At 40.0% G+C, this 13,775-nt stretch overlaps 1 protein-coding gene across 1 annotated transcript in view; it reads left to right on the top strand.

Annotated features, from left to right (window-relative positions):
- LOC120627555 overlaps positions 1-10,967 on the top strand; it is a 61,233-nt gene extending 50,266 nt beyond the window's left edge. The window contains exons 2-6 of the mRNA XM_039895559.1: positions 4,662-4,857; positions 5,318-5,459; positions 6,830-6,944; positions 7,771-8,024; positions 8,511-10,967. Of these exons, the coding sequence (XP_039751493.1) occupies positions 4,662-4,857; positions 5,318-5,459; positions 6,830-6,944; positions 7,771-8,024; positions 8,511-8,781 (978 nt within the window). The 3' untranslated portion in view covers positions 8,782-10,967. The remainder of the gene's footprint in view (positions 1-4,661; positions 4,858-5,317; positions 5,460-6,829; positions 6,945-7,770; positions 8,025-8,510) is intronic.
- The last annotated feature ends 2,808 nt before the right edge of the window (positions 10,968-13,775 follow it).

Below are 13,775 nucleotides of genomic sequence, written 5' to 3'. Positions count from 1 at the left end.
TGGGAGACTTTGACTTTATAATCATTCATTGTTAAGAACGAAAACGTTGAAACCTGCGTAGAGGCTTTTCGCGGAGTATAGGAAATTAAGCTTAATTTTCATAATAATTATTACTAAAACAAAATCGTACGCATCAGATCTGAACATTCCATTTTTGACGGCCGATCGGCGCAGTGGGCAGCGACCCTGCTTTCTGTGTCCAAGGCCGTGGGTTCGATTCCCACAACTGGAAAATATTTGTGTGAAGAATATGAATGTTTTTCAGTGTCTGGGTGTTTATATGTCATCACATCAACCGATAGACGTCCACTGCTGGACATAGGTCTTTTGTAGGGAGTTCCAAGTTCCACGATTCTGAGCCGCTTGGATCCAACGGCTACCTGCGACGCGCTTAATGTCGTCTGTCCACCTCGTTGGGGGTCGACCAACGCTGCGCTTACCAGTACGGGGCTGCCATTCCAGCACCTTGGGACCCCAACGTCCATCCTTTCTCCGAACTATGTGCCCGGCCCATTGCCACTTAAGCTTCGCGACTCGTTGAGCTATGTCGGTAACTTTGGTTCTTCTACGAATCTCCACATTTCTGATTCGATCGCGTAGAGATACTCCGAGCATAGCTCTCTCCATCGCCCGCTGAGTGACTCTAAGCCTTCTTATGAGGCCCATAGTTAACGACCATGTTTCAGAGCCATAGGTCATCACTGGCAACACGCACTGTTCGAAGACTTTCGTCTTCAGGCACTGAGGGATTTCTGACGAAAAGATGGCACGGAGATTCCCGAACGCTGCCCATCCGAGTTGGATTCGGCGGTTCACCTCCTTCTCGAAATTGGACCTACCTAACTGGATCGTGTGTCCTAGGTATACGTATTCGTCAACAATTTCGAGTGCAGTGTTCTCAACGATTACTGGTTGAAGCGGAACATGAGCATTAGACATAATCTTCGTCTTGCTCATGTTCATTCGTAGGCCAACCTGTTGAGAAGCTCTACTGAGGCCATCGAGCATCGTATTTAGGTCTCCCAGAGTCTCTGCCATTATGACTACATCGTCGGCAAACCGAAGTTGAGTGATGTACTCGCCGTTAATGTTGATGCCAAGTCCGTTCCATTCCAGAAGCTTAAAGACGTCCTCCAACGCAGCGGTAAATAGTTTCGGGGAGATAACATCTCCCTGTCGCACGCCTCGCTGCAATTGGATTGGTCTCGTAGTCTGATCCTGTATACGAACTGACATAGTGGCGTTTTTGTACAAACACTGCAACACTGGGATATACCGGTAGTCAATTCGGCATCTCTGCAGTGACCTAAACACAGCCCAAGTTTCCACCGAATCAAAGGCTTTTTCATAGTCCACAAACGCTAAGCAAAGTGGCCGGTTATACTCTTCAGTCTTCTGTATAACCTGCCGCAGCGTATGAATGTGGTCTATGGTACTAAAGCCCTTACGGAAACCGGCTTGTTCGGGAGGCTGGAAGTCATCAAACCTACGAGCGAGACGATTCGTAATGACTCTCGAAAACAGCTTGTAGATATGACTCAGCAGCGAGATGGGTCTGTAATTCTTCAACAAGGTATTATCACCTTTTTTGAAGAACAGAACCACCACACTCCTGTGCCATGCCTCTGGCGTTGTGCCTTGGTGAATAACGGAATCAAACAATCGCTGAAGGACTCTCAGTATCGGTTTTCCACCTGCCTTCAGGAGTTCTGCCGTTATTCCGTCATCACCCGGCGCCTTGCCATTTTTAAGCTGCTTGAGAGCCACACTAATCTCGTATAGGCTGACGTCTGGGATATCTTCGGTATAGTGTCGAGTTAATTTGGCTCTAGGATCCTTAGCCAAATCTTCAACAGGCGTCTGTACTGTGGTGTACAACTGTCCATAAAAGTTCTCAACCTCACCCAAGATCTCAGGTTTGGAAGAGACAAGACTACCATTATTGGTCTTCAGTCGCATCAACTGGCTCTGACCGATAGACAGATCTCTAGCGAACACTTTAGAGCCTCTGTTTTGCTCGATGGCATTTTTAATACGCTCTGTATTGAAGTGCCGCATATCACGAGTCTGTGATTTAGAGATCTGCCTATTAATCCGCCGGTAAGCGGACGCGTCTGCTATAGACTGTAGTCTCATCTCTTGCCTCTCCGTCATAAGCTTGAGTGTATTGGTTGAGAACCTATTGGCCTTGTTTCTACGGTGGGCCTTGTAGAATTTGGACCCGACTGTTTGGACAGTTTCCACCAGCCTGTTGTTCAAATCGTCCACAGTGTCGCAATCTGCTAGGCAACCGAACCGGTTCTGTAGTTCTAGTTGAAAGCTCTCGGGGTTTTGAATATGGGCACGAGTAGGCCGGAGTGTAGACTTCACCAGTCTGACTCTTTCAAGTTGAACGTTTATACTCAATGTGCCTCTTACCATACGGTGATCACTTCCGGTTTTAACCCTGTTGATCACAGAGACATCATTGAATACATGCCGTTTGGTCGACATGATGAAGTCGATCTCGTTTCTCGTGGAACCATCGGGGCTTATCCAGGTCCATTTCCTGTGTGGCCGCTTCTTGAAGAAGGAGTTCATCATATAAAGGCCCTCCTTCTCCATGAAGTCAGCCAACATTTGACCCCTGTGGTTCCGTTGCCCATACCCAAATTGCCCCACCCTCAACTCTGAACCAGTTCGCTCGCCAAGCTTCGCGTTGAAATCCCCCATCACAATATTGTAGTAGGTGTTCGAGGCATGTATGGCTTTTGAAATGTCCTCATACAAAACCTCTACATCCTCGTCTGGGTGTGCCGAAGTCGGCGCGTATACCTGTATGACCTTCAACGAATACCGTTTGGTAATTCTGAGTATAAGGTATGCTACCCTGCTCGACACACTTTCGACTTTTACAACATTGTTGACGAGAGACTTGTGGACGATAAACCCGACACCACCCTGTGACTGTTGGTCACCCTCCCGGTAGTAAAACAAGTTGCCGGATTCCAAGATTATCGAGTCCTCCCCCTCTCGCCGGACTTCAGACAATCCTATAATATCCCAGCGCAACTTGCTCACCACTTCTTCCAGCTCAATCACCTTTCCATCGGTCCTCAACGTGCGTGCGTTGTATGTTGCCAGGTCAAGTCGTCGGGGTTGGCAGCGGAATCTCTGCCGGAGATTCTTAACACCCCTTGCCCCGCCGTTACCATAACCGCTGCCAGAGCCAGGAATAGCGGGGCCGCCGGGAACTAGGGGCTGTGGTTTTTTTCTCCTTCCCATTAAAGATATGCCCGATAATGACCACGCTGGGCAGGCGGGTTGGTCATCGCAGGGCTAGACTGATCGCCCCGGCGTCGCTGCTGCCCGACACCGGTCTGTGCCATTTGTTCAGCCTAGCCAATTCGAAGTGGTTATACCGCCACTTGTCGGTTTATATGTATATTATAAGTATTTATGTATATTATTCATAAAAATATTCATCAGTCCTCTTAGTACCAATAACACAAGCTAATTACTTTGGGGCTAGATATCGATGTGTGTATTGTCGTAGTATATATTTTTTTCATTTATTCATCTTATATTGCATCATATCCCCAACCTATGGTCAAGCTCCCGCCTAACATCGTTAAAAATACTTTGATCGTCGCTATTATTTTTCATAATATATCATGGAATTCCGCAAAGTAACGCCTGCTTCTATCGAATCGTCATAATTGAGAGACGAAGGATATGGACCAACTCATAGTAAGTGAAAAACAATTGCCTTCGAAGAGAGCGCGAAAGGAACACGTCCAGCAACGAGCCGCACTGTCCATCGACCTGAGTCGTGGACGTTAACCCTAATGTGCCAGCAACAAAACCCAGCAATGCTGCTTGGTAGCAGCAACAAGAGAACAGCTTTTTGTGAGAAAGGTGGCCAGGGCGTTCCCTGGCCACCTTTCTCACAAAAAGCTACCAACGTGCTTTTTTCTGCAGCCAAACATCGTGATTCCAATTATGGTTCCGTTCTGAAGGACGTGGTTGCCGGTGCAATTACAGACACAGAATACTTAACACCTCCGCCTCAGGTTAATGGACTCAGGGCGACACTCTGGATGAAGTGCTCCTCGCATACCCTGCGAATAAACTGCGAAAGTTTTGCTCTGTTTATTCGCGATGTTTCTGGATTTACCACCACGTCGGCCTGCTTGATCAGCCAATTACTATAGACAAACAATATTTCGCTCATTATTATACCTTCAACTCACCTCATTAAATTATTCATACCTTAACTCACAGAATTACGAACACACAGAATCCGTGTACACGATTAATATTGAAGCATCAAAAACCATCACTTTAGTAGTGTTTCTCGAACAGGTTAGTCACTTCATTGATTCACTTCACTTCAGTTGACAGTTATTATTTTACCTTTAATGTTAAAAACGTTTACAATAAAATGAGGAAAAGGGAAAAAGTTTGTGAGCTAGCAACATTCTTCAACTTTTCTATTGTTGGACACAATAACTACATGTAATAATGTCTGAATGAGGATTATGTATGCTCTTAATTCTATGCCTTACCTGTACCTTCTGAATTGCTAATTGATTCAGTACATTATCCGGAAATCAAAACACAATTTGCCGCTCTAAAATGTTTGGTATTCATATATAAAGAATTCGTATTCTTCTTTCCAGGAACAAGATCGAGACAATGAGGACTACAACAACGATGGTGAAGAATGGGATCCTCTAGAAGACGAGACAGGTTCCACCAGTCACCCCATTGTAGGAGTCACACCTTCCGCTTTCACCAGGCTCGATGCTAGGGATTCTATCGACTACATTGATCCCATTGCTGCTACTAACGAGCGGCCGAGAATACTTGATGATTGTAAGTTGGTTAATAAACAGAACCCTCATTCAGCCATTATTGCATCTGCTTTACCAAAAACACTGAAAACTTCCCGCGCACGTATCACTTTACTGTACGCGGAATGTTGCTAGCTGATAATCTTTTCCCATATTCCCCATTTTATGGAAAACGTTTAGAACATAGAGGTAACAACTGTCAACTGCTAAATGTATTAAAGTGAATAACCGCTATTAGCTATGACAATATTAAATAAACTGGAGTGGTCTTTGGTGCTTTAGTATTAGTCGTGTACACGGTTTCTGTGTGTTCTTATTTCTGTGGAGTCGTGGTATACATTACAACCGTCTGGGAGTCGATGCTTTGACAATGAAGCATCAGTTCGATTTTCATAAAATAATCGTTCCAAACCGTGGTCAAAATATCCCTCATTCTTTTATTTTCTATTTTTTTAACTCTTATTTCTTTTCTACTCTTCCAGCTCACGCCACGCCAAAGGAACGAATGTCTTTACGCAAAACGGCATTTGAGAACGTTCGCGAGGTATTCCGATCAAACGGTTGCCTCGTTCCACAGCCGCGATGGTTGTACCTGAGGAATCTTGCACCAGCCGCCGACACCCTGTGAGCATTAACTATCTATATATTAAAAAATATTCATCAAACATCATCTATAAACGTCCACTGTTGGACAAAATGCCTCTCAAAACGGGGGAGAGTTTGCCGATAATCATCACGCTGGGAAGACGGGTTTGTGATCACTAGAAGGTGACAGGTGTACAGAGAACGCTGCTGCCCGTTCTTTGTTATTTTTTTTCTAGATGTATTAACTCAAAATTCTAAATTCTAAATTCGTTTATTTCAAGTAGGCCAAATATAAGCACTTTTGAAACGTCAAGTCTGTCTGTGTGTAGTGACTCTACCACATCAACATCTTACTCATCCCTACTAATATTATAAATGTCAATGTAAGTTTGTTTGTTACGCTTTCACGCAAAAACTACTTAACCGATCCTCATGAAACTTTGTACACATATTCTTGGAAGTGTTAGAAGTAATATAGGATACTTTTTATCCCGACTCAGTTCCTTTGGGAGAGGGGATGAACTCCGACAAATTATAACCCATTTGAATAATTATTTTTGTACTATAGAGGTTATGACATGTGTTTAATTTTGTCAAAATTGTGGTTAGAGATAGACAACAGAACTCCTCAGGGGGCAAACCCCTCATTTAAGGCTTAGCGATACTGAATACTTTAAATTTTTTTAGAACTACAACTAAATTTAATGCCACAGCAAAAAACAAAATCAAACGAAGACGAAATCGCGGGCAACAGCTAGTTATTTAAATAAATCTTCTTGTTCCAATTAGGCTTCCAATTCTATTTGCCAACTAGCACATTTCGAAACCAGTTGAGGATTAGCAAAATAGGTACATGCATACAAAAAAGCGCGGAAAGAAGCGGTGACAGCTAGTGGCGTGCATACAGGGTATGCACTAAGCGGGTAAATAAAATAAAATGAAAAAAATCTCCATTATGAGTGATAAAACACTTAGGGATAGAGATTTTAAGAGGGGGGGGGGGGGGGGGGGGTTCAAATCCCAACACGCACCTCTAACTTTTCCAAGTTATGTGCGCAATTAAAATAACACTTGCTTCAACGGTGAAGGAAAAATCGTGAGGAAACCTGAGAGTTCTCCATGATGTTCTCAAAGGTGTGAAGTCCACCAATTCACAATGGGCCTGGACACGGCCTAAACCCCTTCTCATCGTGGGAGAAGACCCTTGGCCTATAGTGGGTCGGTAATGGGTTGATATGATGTCGATGATACACAAAACCTTCCTTTCTGGGGCAGTCGTTTAATAACATAATCGAATGGCTATTAGATTCACGAAATACCTACAGAAATGTAAGAAGTTAGCTTTCTGTAAAGTGAATTTGTCTTAATAAGTTTGGATTTTAGAGTATTCGATTATCATATTTTTCCAGATACGTACCGCCCTGTGTGAAGCTTCACAGATGCGCTCCAGATGCCTGCTGCTGCAGAGACGAACGTCAAGAATGTGCGCCCATTGATGGCAAATACGTCGCCATACCAGTATATGTAAGTAGACATTATGATTTGCGGATTATGTCGATTTTGTCTTGTTCCCTCTATCTTGCACTACCCCACCCGCGGGTGTTGTACGAGGGAATATGATGGAGCACGGACGGCAGAGTCCTCTGTGCTTTCAGTACCATCTACTGCAAACACAGACCCGTGCCAATTAAAATGAATATTATGGGTAACCCCACCCACTGGGAGACTGGCCTTTAGTCCAGTAGACTGTATTATAGGCTATTGATTCAATTAGTAATTAATAAAAATAAAAACTCATGACAAAATCGACCTTGCGCAACCCCTGGATATATCTTTATCCGTATCTTTAGAACTCCATCGGAGGTTATAAATGTGAAATAGAAAATACGGCATTTATGGAGTAGTTTATGACACAAATACCATTTTCCGGAACTGTAAACCTTTCGACAATTCAACAGGCATTCGGCAGTTCAGTTCAATGATCCGGAAGAGATCTTGGTCATGTCACAGCCTGTATTCTAATAATTAACTATCTCATGCCACAAGTTAATATGACCTTGAACTGCCTCACAAGCGAAACTTCCGTTTACTAATTTAGATTAAGTTTTTCTTTAAGTATTTTTTTGTTCCACTACAAGTCCGCCCTTGACTGCAATCTCACTCGGAGATAAGCGACGATGCCGTCTAAGATGGTAACGGATTAACCTGTAAGGGGTACGGTAGTAATTAAACACATACCCCAAATCGATTTCTACAAGTCCTGGCACTGGAACGCATGACGCTTAGCGGCACGTCTTTGTCGATAGGGTGGCCCACGAACGAAGTTACATCACCTTATTTTATATTCCAGTTAGGAAAAGCCAATCACAATCTCACAGTGGCGCGAATGCTGTTCTTCAATCACACAAGATGCAGCTGCATATACCGAGAATCCATGGAAAGCACGGCTCGAGCCAAAATTGATTTTAGAGAGGAGAAGAGAGACGAATTGCTGGCTAGAAGAGACAATGGTATTAGAGAGAGACAGAATGATTGGAGGGCGCCCACTGAAGAGCCTAAATTGGAAAGAGATGAAGAGCATACATCGCCACCCCAACTTCGAAGGTAAGACCAAATACATTACAAATTACTTTATAAGAATGGTGATACTGCTACTTATCTAGACAGGTCTTTAGAGAATGAACAAGCTATTAGAGCGAACTTTTTAACAAATTTCATTTGGTTAAAAATAAAAACCAGCGTCTTAATTTCGTAGCCAAAGAACATCAACGCGACACTCGTTATTTTTGTTTAAGAAATCTTGTTTTCAGTAAAATGTCTGCTGATCGTCGGCTATTTTGAGGCCGAGCATCGAATAAAGCCAACTAGAGGGACATACCGTGGTCCCATATATTTTGGGTATACCCCATTAGAAGGGCAGAGTCCCACATAACCTCTATTCTGCCCAAGGCTCGGAGATATTCCACCACGCCAAGAAAAAAAAAATGCTAGTTTATATACGCCCAAAAATTTTGAGCGAACCAGCGAGTAGCACTTCAAAATGTTTCCACCAAGTTTATACATTCATATAAGCTTTGCTTTTTAATGCAGGTGTACTTGCCCAGCGCTCTTCCGAAATCGAGTCAAAGACGGCATATGCTCTTGCGTCTGCGATTGGCCCGACACCACGCGGAAACGCGACTGTCTCTCTCTAGCACGAGGGAAAGAGCACTTCGGGTTAAGAGATAGAGTATGCGTCGCTCAAGGTGACTGCGCTATGCCTAGCTGTGAACACGGACCCTACGAAAGGAGTGAGGGAAGATGTCCTTACAAAAGGTTTAAGAGGAGATATCATTCGAGGAGATACCAGGACAAAGTCTGACTTAGTGACTTAGGGACCATTCATTATGCACACATTGAAAGGAATGTGTTTAAAAAAATGTGACATGTTGTGACTAAGGAAATAATAGGAGTCGAGGAAAGTAGAGGACCTGTTATAATCACGAAACAAGCGTGTGCACCTACAGTATGAAGTCGAACTAAACTGGCTTAAACTTACTCTAGTGCATCCTATTGTTGCAAATTCTTTTTATTAAAAATTATAACACTTAAAATTCTGTTCAACAATGAAATAGGCAATTCCAACAAACATTTACACTTATTAAATAGTCAGAAAATGGGGATACTAAAATGGCGGACGAGTCGGCTTAAACTATACTATCTCCTTATTAAACTTTATATTCCTTATTAAATGGTCAGAAGTCACAACTTCACGATCTGTGTGATAGACATGGCTTTCTTCACCATAATTTTTGCTACATTTTTGAAAGAAGAACTGCTATAATATTCAAATATATAATATGTGCCCACAAGCACAATATAAAGGGATTAAATATATCAATTGCCATGATCACTCCAGATGCTCTGAACATTCGCGAGGATATGTTGTGTTATTGGATGGTCCCTACGATGTAGACAAAAAAATATTAACTTTAAAAGCTCCTCTGTATGTGGCAATTTTGTCTTACCTGCCATAACTTGGGTTTCTTCTACACCTTGACCCTTAACATTGTTTTCCATGAGAGATCGTTATTGTTAAACGCTTAATCTTGCGATCGAAAACAGCTTCAAACACCTGACTTAAGGTTCGAACTTCAAGGTCACATTAAAAAGCATGTGGTGGTAACATTGCATTAAAACTGCAAGTCCAGTTTTTGAAACCTCAAAATGTCTGCATAGCCTACGAGAGCTGAATTAAGAGCTAACAAAGTCATTTGCAATTCATATGAGAGTCTAGAACCAAAATGTTTACAGGAGCAGATATTCCGTGGCCTTCAACATACGGCATTTACCAGTTTTATAAATTCACTGCTGTTGGCCGCTAACGGTAAACAATTTGGTCATCACCTATACAAAGATTTTCGCCTATGAGAACAATAAAAACAGTGCCATTATATCTTCTGACGGGTTTATATTACGATATGAAGATTTTGGAAGACTTGCAGATATTGAAGATATCTGACGTCGAAGGTTATTTTTTGTACCACGTTATATGTCCATGTTTTTGGAGAAATTCTTTAAAATTGGAAAAAGTCAGAGTAGCTAACTTTATTGCAAATGAGATACTAGTTCATAGATGTTAAGACTAATGGTCCATCCAGATATATCAGGGTACGATAGCAGCACGTCAGGGACCAACTCCTGTTTTAACTCGAAAATGATTGTCTCTATTAGGAGTACATAAAAATTAAGAGTACCAGAGCATACTTCGAAGTGCGTATGATCTGTATGCTATCCAATATCAGGGCTAAGATGTTGTTAGTGTTCCGTTCAGAACAAAACAAAAAATAACGTACATACGATTTCTATAAACTCTTAACGAAGTTTTATTATAAACACTAACCAAACCTAAATATATCTGCTGATGCCGATTTCTCTGATATGTGTGATACATAACTCTGGTTCGAATGGCCTGAGCCCGGACAGCCCTGACATTGATATATCTTAATAGATCCTAAAGAGGTATTATTGAATTACTTTATCATAGCCGGAGATAAGTCCATCAGAAAATTTACCTGACGTGTAAAATTCAGAGCAATACTTAGGTGGTCGTTTCTTAAGTAACCACTATGCTTTCGTCTTACAAGGCAGCTTAGTTTAAGAACTTCGATCAATAAAAAAATAATTATATATATAATCACAGTTTAAGATATTTCACAACGGTGCATTATTTTATATGGTTTCATTTAAATATTTTCCCCTAAATATTTGGGGTAACTCTTTTATATTATATAGGTATAATTTATCGCATTATATTTGGAGATATTACTTATTTAAATGTTAAGGAGTGCCTTAATATTAGAGTCAGTGCTGCCAATTCGGTTGTACTCAAATTTCTAAACGGAACTAAATTGACAAGCCTTAGAAAAGTTGCTTATTTCTTTTTATCGTATTTCTTGACGGAAAAATCAGATAGCCCATCCTATTATTATGACCAGTGGAAATATCATCGATTATAAACAAAGTAACACTTTGTTGTGCATGTAAAGAACACGTCCTTCAAAAGAAAAAAAAAAAAAAAAAAAAAATCATTCTATTTCAGGTCGGGGACCCATATACAAAATTTAACACAAAATAAATATAAGACAGATTTTAAAAATAAATAAATAAAGAAAAAAAAAAGCTATAATTAATTAAAATCTAGAATTAAAAATTACAATCAATTAAATTTCAATTAAAAAATAAATTAAATTTCAATTAAAATTAAAATTAAAATCAAACTATTTCATATTATTTCGTGTTTGGAATCTGGTGCACTTTTCGCTAATGTTTAATAAATACGCTGTCAATGTCAAATACCGCCCGGTGTCCATTTTCCGTGAACTGCTATGAACCTAAAGCTTACGCCTGTGCTATTAGGCCTCTGCACGGCTAGCATGGCCAGCAGACAATTATATCCCCGGGGAAAGAACAAAAAAATATCTTCTCCCACAGCTTTAAGTTAAGTCTCAGAGCACTGGCGCACAAGTTGAAATAATATATTCAAATTCAAAATTTCTTTATTCATGTAGGCCTATCACAGGCACTTATGACGCGTTCATACATATATGTTTACATAATTGTAAGGGGATGGTGATAACTTCGTACGCCAACTTAAACCTAAAGCTACGAGGGTTCCAAACGCGTCCTGGTCTAAGAAGAGCTCACAACAAAATTAGCCGGGTACTTTTTGTTATCACCATCTCACAGTTTATTTATATTAAGCTATAAAGGTAGAGCAATTCACACCCAAGCTTCTATATTGTATAGAAGCAGGCGTTACTTCGCGGAAATCCATAATATATATTATGGATCTAATCTAATAATTGTTAATTCTTAACAATTATTCATTGTAAAGTCAACATCTCCTGAGGATGCTCCGGTTTCGGAGCGAAACGTGCGCAGAGGGTACATTGCCGAGGATCTGTTTGGTGTGGAGTATACGGATTGAAGTAATTATAAATTACACCATACAGATTCTGCTGTTGTTCGCGGAGTATAGCAAATTAAGCTTAATTTTCATAATTGAAATAATATCCAAATAATATATGTGTAATTATAATCGGGGGTAGACTTCTACTATTCCATGTTCCCGTGCTTTAGCAGGTGGACACATTAATTATATCACTTGTAAGGTGATATAATCGGGGGATATAATTTTTATTCCCCGATTATATCCCCTTTTATCCTCCTGCCCGTGCTAGCCCTGCTGGTGTCTGTAATAATACTGGCATCCACCCTTCAGACTGCGGTGCTGCGGTACTGCGGTGCTGCGGTGCGGTGTGGCAGAAATAAACATGGCAGTAGTACTAAGTTTAAATTGTAAACACAATGTAGTAGTTTAGAAATTTGTATACAGATAATTGGCGGTAAATATAACTTTACATAAGTTTTAAGGAATTTAATAAGCTATTATATTTGTGACAAAATCCTTCATGATATTGAGGGAGGGTAATATATATTTAGACACTTAATATTTAGTTGTGAAGCTATCAAGAACATTATATTTATTTCATACTAACATACATTCTTTAAAATATATTATTTTACAGTCACTATTCTATAAGTGCCATATTAGTTAAATATTTTATTAATAAATCGCTGAGCCTGTCATAATGAAGTTTATTTATAATCGATAATTATTAATTCCTGACAATCTTCAGGTATATGCATAATATTTGTATTTGTTATATTAATTTCAGACTTACATACGCCTGCCTACTTATAATTAAAATTAGATGTAAGTTGTAAATATAGTTTTTTCTAAAAAATATAATGTTTTCATTTTTTATAATAAGCTTTTTTTTCAATTTATTTATTTACATAACATAAATAAGCATTACAGTCTTAATGTTATACGATAAATAAGTTAAATGAAATAATGCATGATTGTTTTAATTCTTAAGAAACCCGATTTTTTGCACGACTCATGATGCGAAGCATCAGAGAGTGCTTTACGATCGATAAATTTTTTTCGCCTCATTTCGGCGGCTATTTTTATTATTATAGCCTTGTTAGTTCACGGAATCATGTGTGAAACCCGAAAACACTCTAACTTGTGAAAAAATCCATTATTTGAATTAAATTTAAAAAAAATTCTAATCGACGATTGTAGGTCACTGAATGCGAATGATTAATTAATTCAGTGTAGTTTAATTGCAATTAATAAAAAACGAAAACTGCAAGACTGTATATCTATATATATCCATTATCCATGTAAAATTAACATGGATGGTGATATATCTATATCTATAGATATTATGTACATTTTATTCCACCAGGGGCGCCTGTGCATCACTTTCCTAGTACAGCTGTTTTAATTTTTTTTTTTTTTTAATTTCTTTTTTTTTTTCAATATTTGATAATTAAATGAGCATTATGAGTCGTGCCCTTTTAGATTTTCCAAATTTTTTTAAATTCCAGTAAAAGTTAGCCCTTGACTGCAATCTCACCTGGTGCCAAGTGATGATTCAGTCTAAGATGGTAGCGGGTTAACCTATTAGGGAGTATGTTAGTCATACCCCTAATCGGTTTCTACGCGACAGCGCACCGGAACACCAAATCTGTCAGAGGCACGTCTTTATCAGCAGCAGGCAGCAGCCACGGCCAAAGCTTCCCACCAGAGAACCGCAATGCTATCACGGCTTATAAAAAATAAAATATATTTTATTTTTTATTCCGCCACAAGTACGACCTTGACTGCAATCTAGCCTGCTGGCACAATTTTTTATCGTCGCGTAAGTATGTGACATACTTGTTCAAAAAAATTTATGCACGTAACGTAAGAGTTTTGTGTCTTGGGAATATGGTAGCAATGTAGCTCCTAATAAACTGTTT

This window comes from Pararge aegeria, chromosome 11 (genome assembly GCF_905163445.1).
Source record: "Pararge aegeria chromosome 11, ilParAegt1.1, whole genome shotgun sequence".
NCBI classification, from domain to species: domain Eukaryota; kingdom Metazoa; phylum Arthropoda; class Insecta; order Lepidoptera; family Nymphalidae; genus Pararge; species Pararge aegeria.
This window is presented reverse-complemented; position numbering and strand designations above follow the sequence as displayed.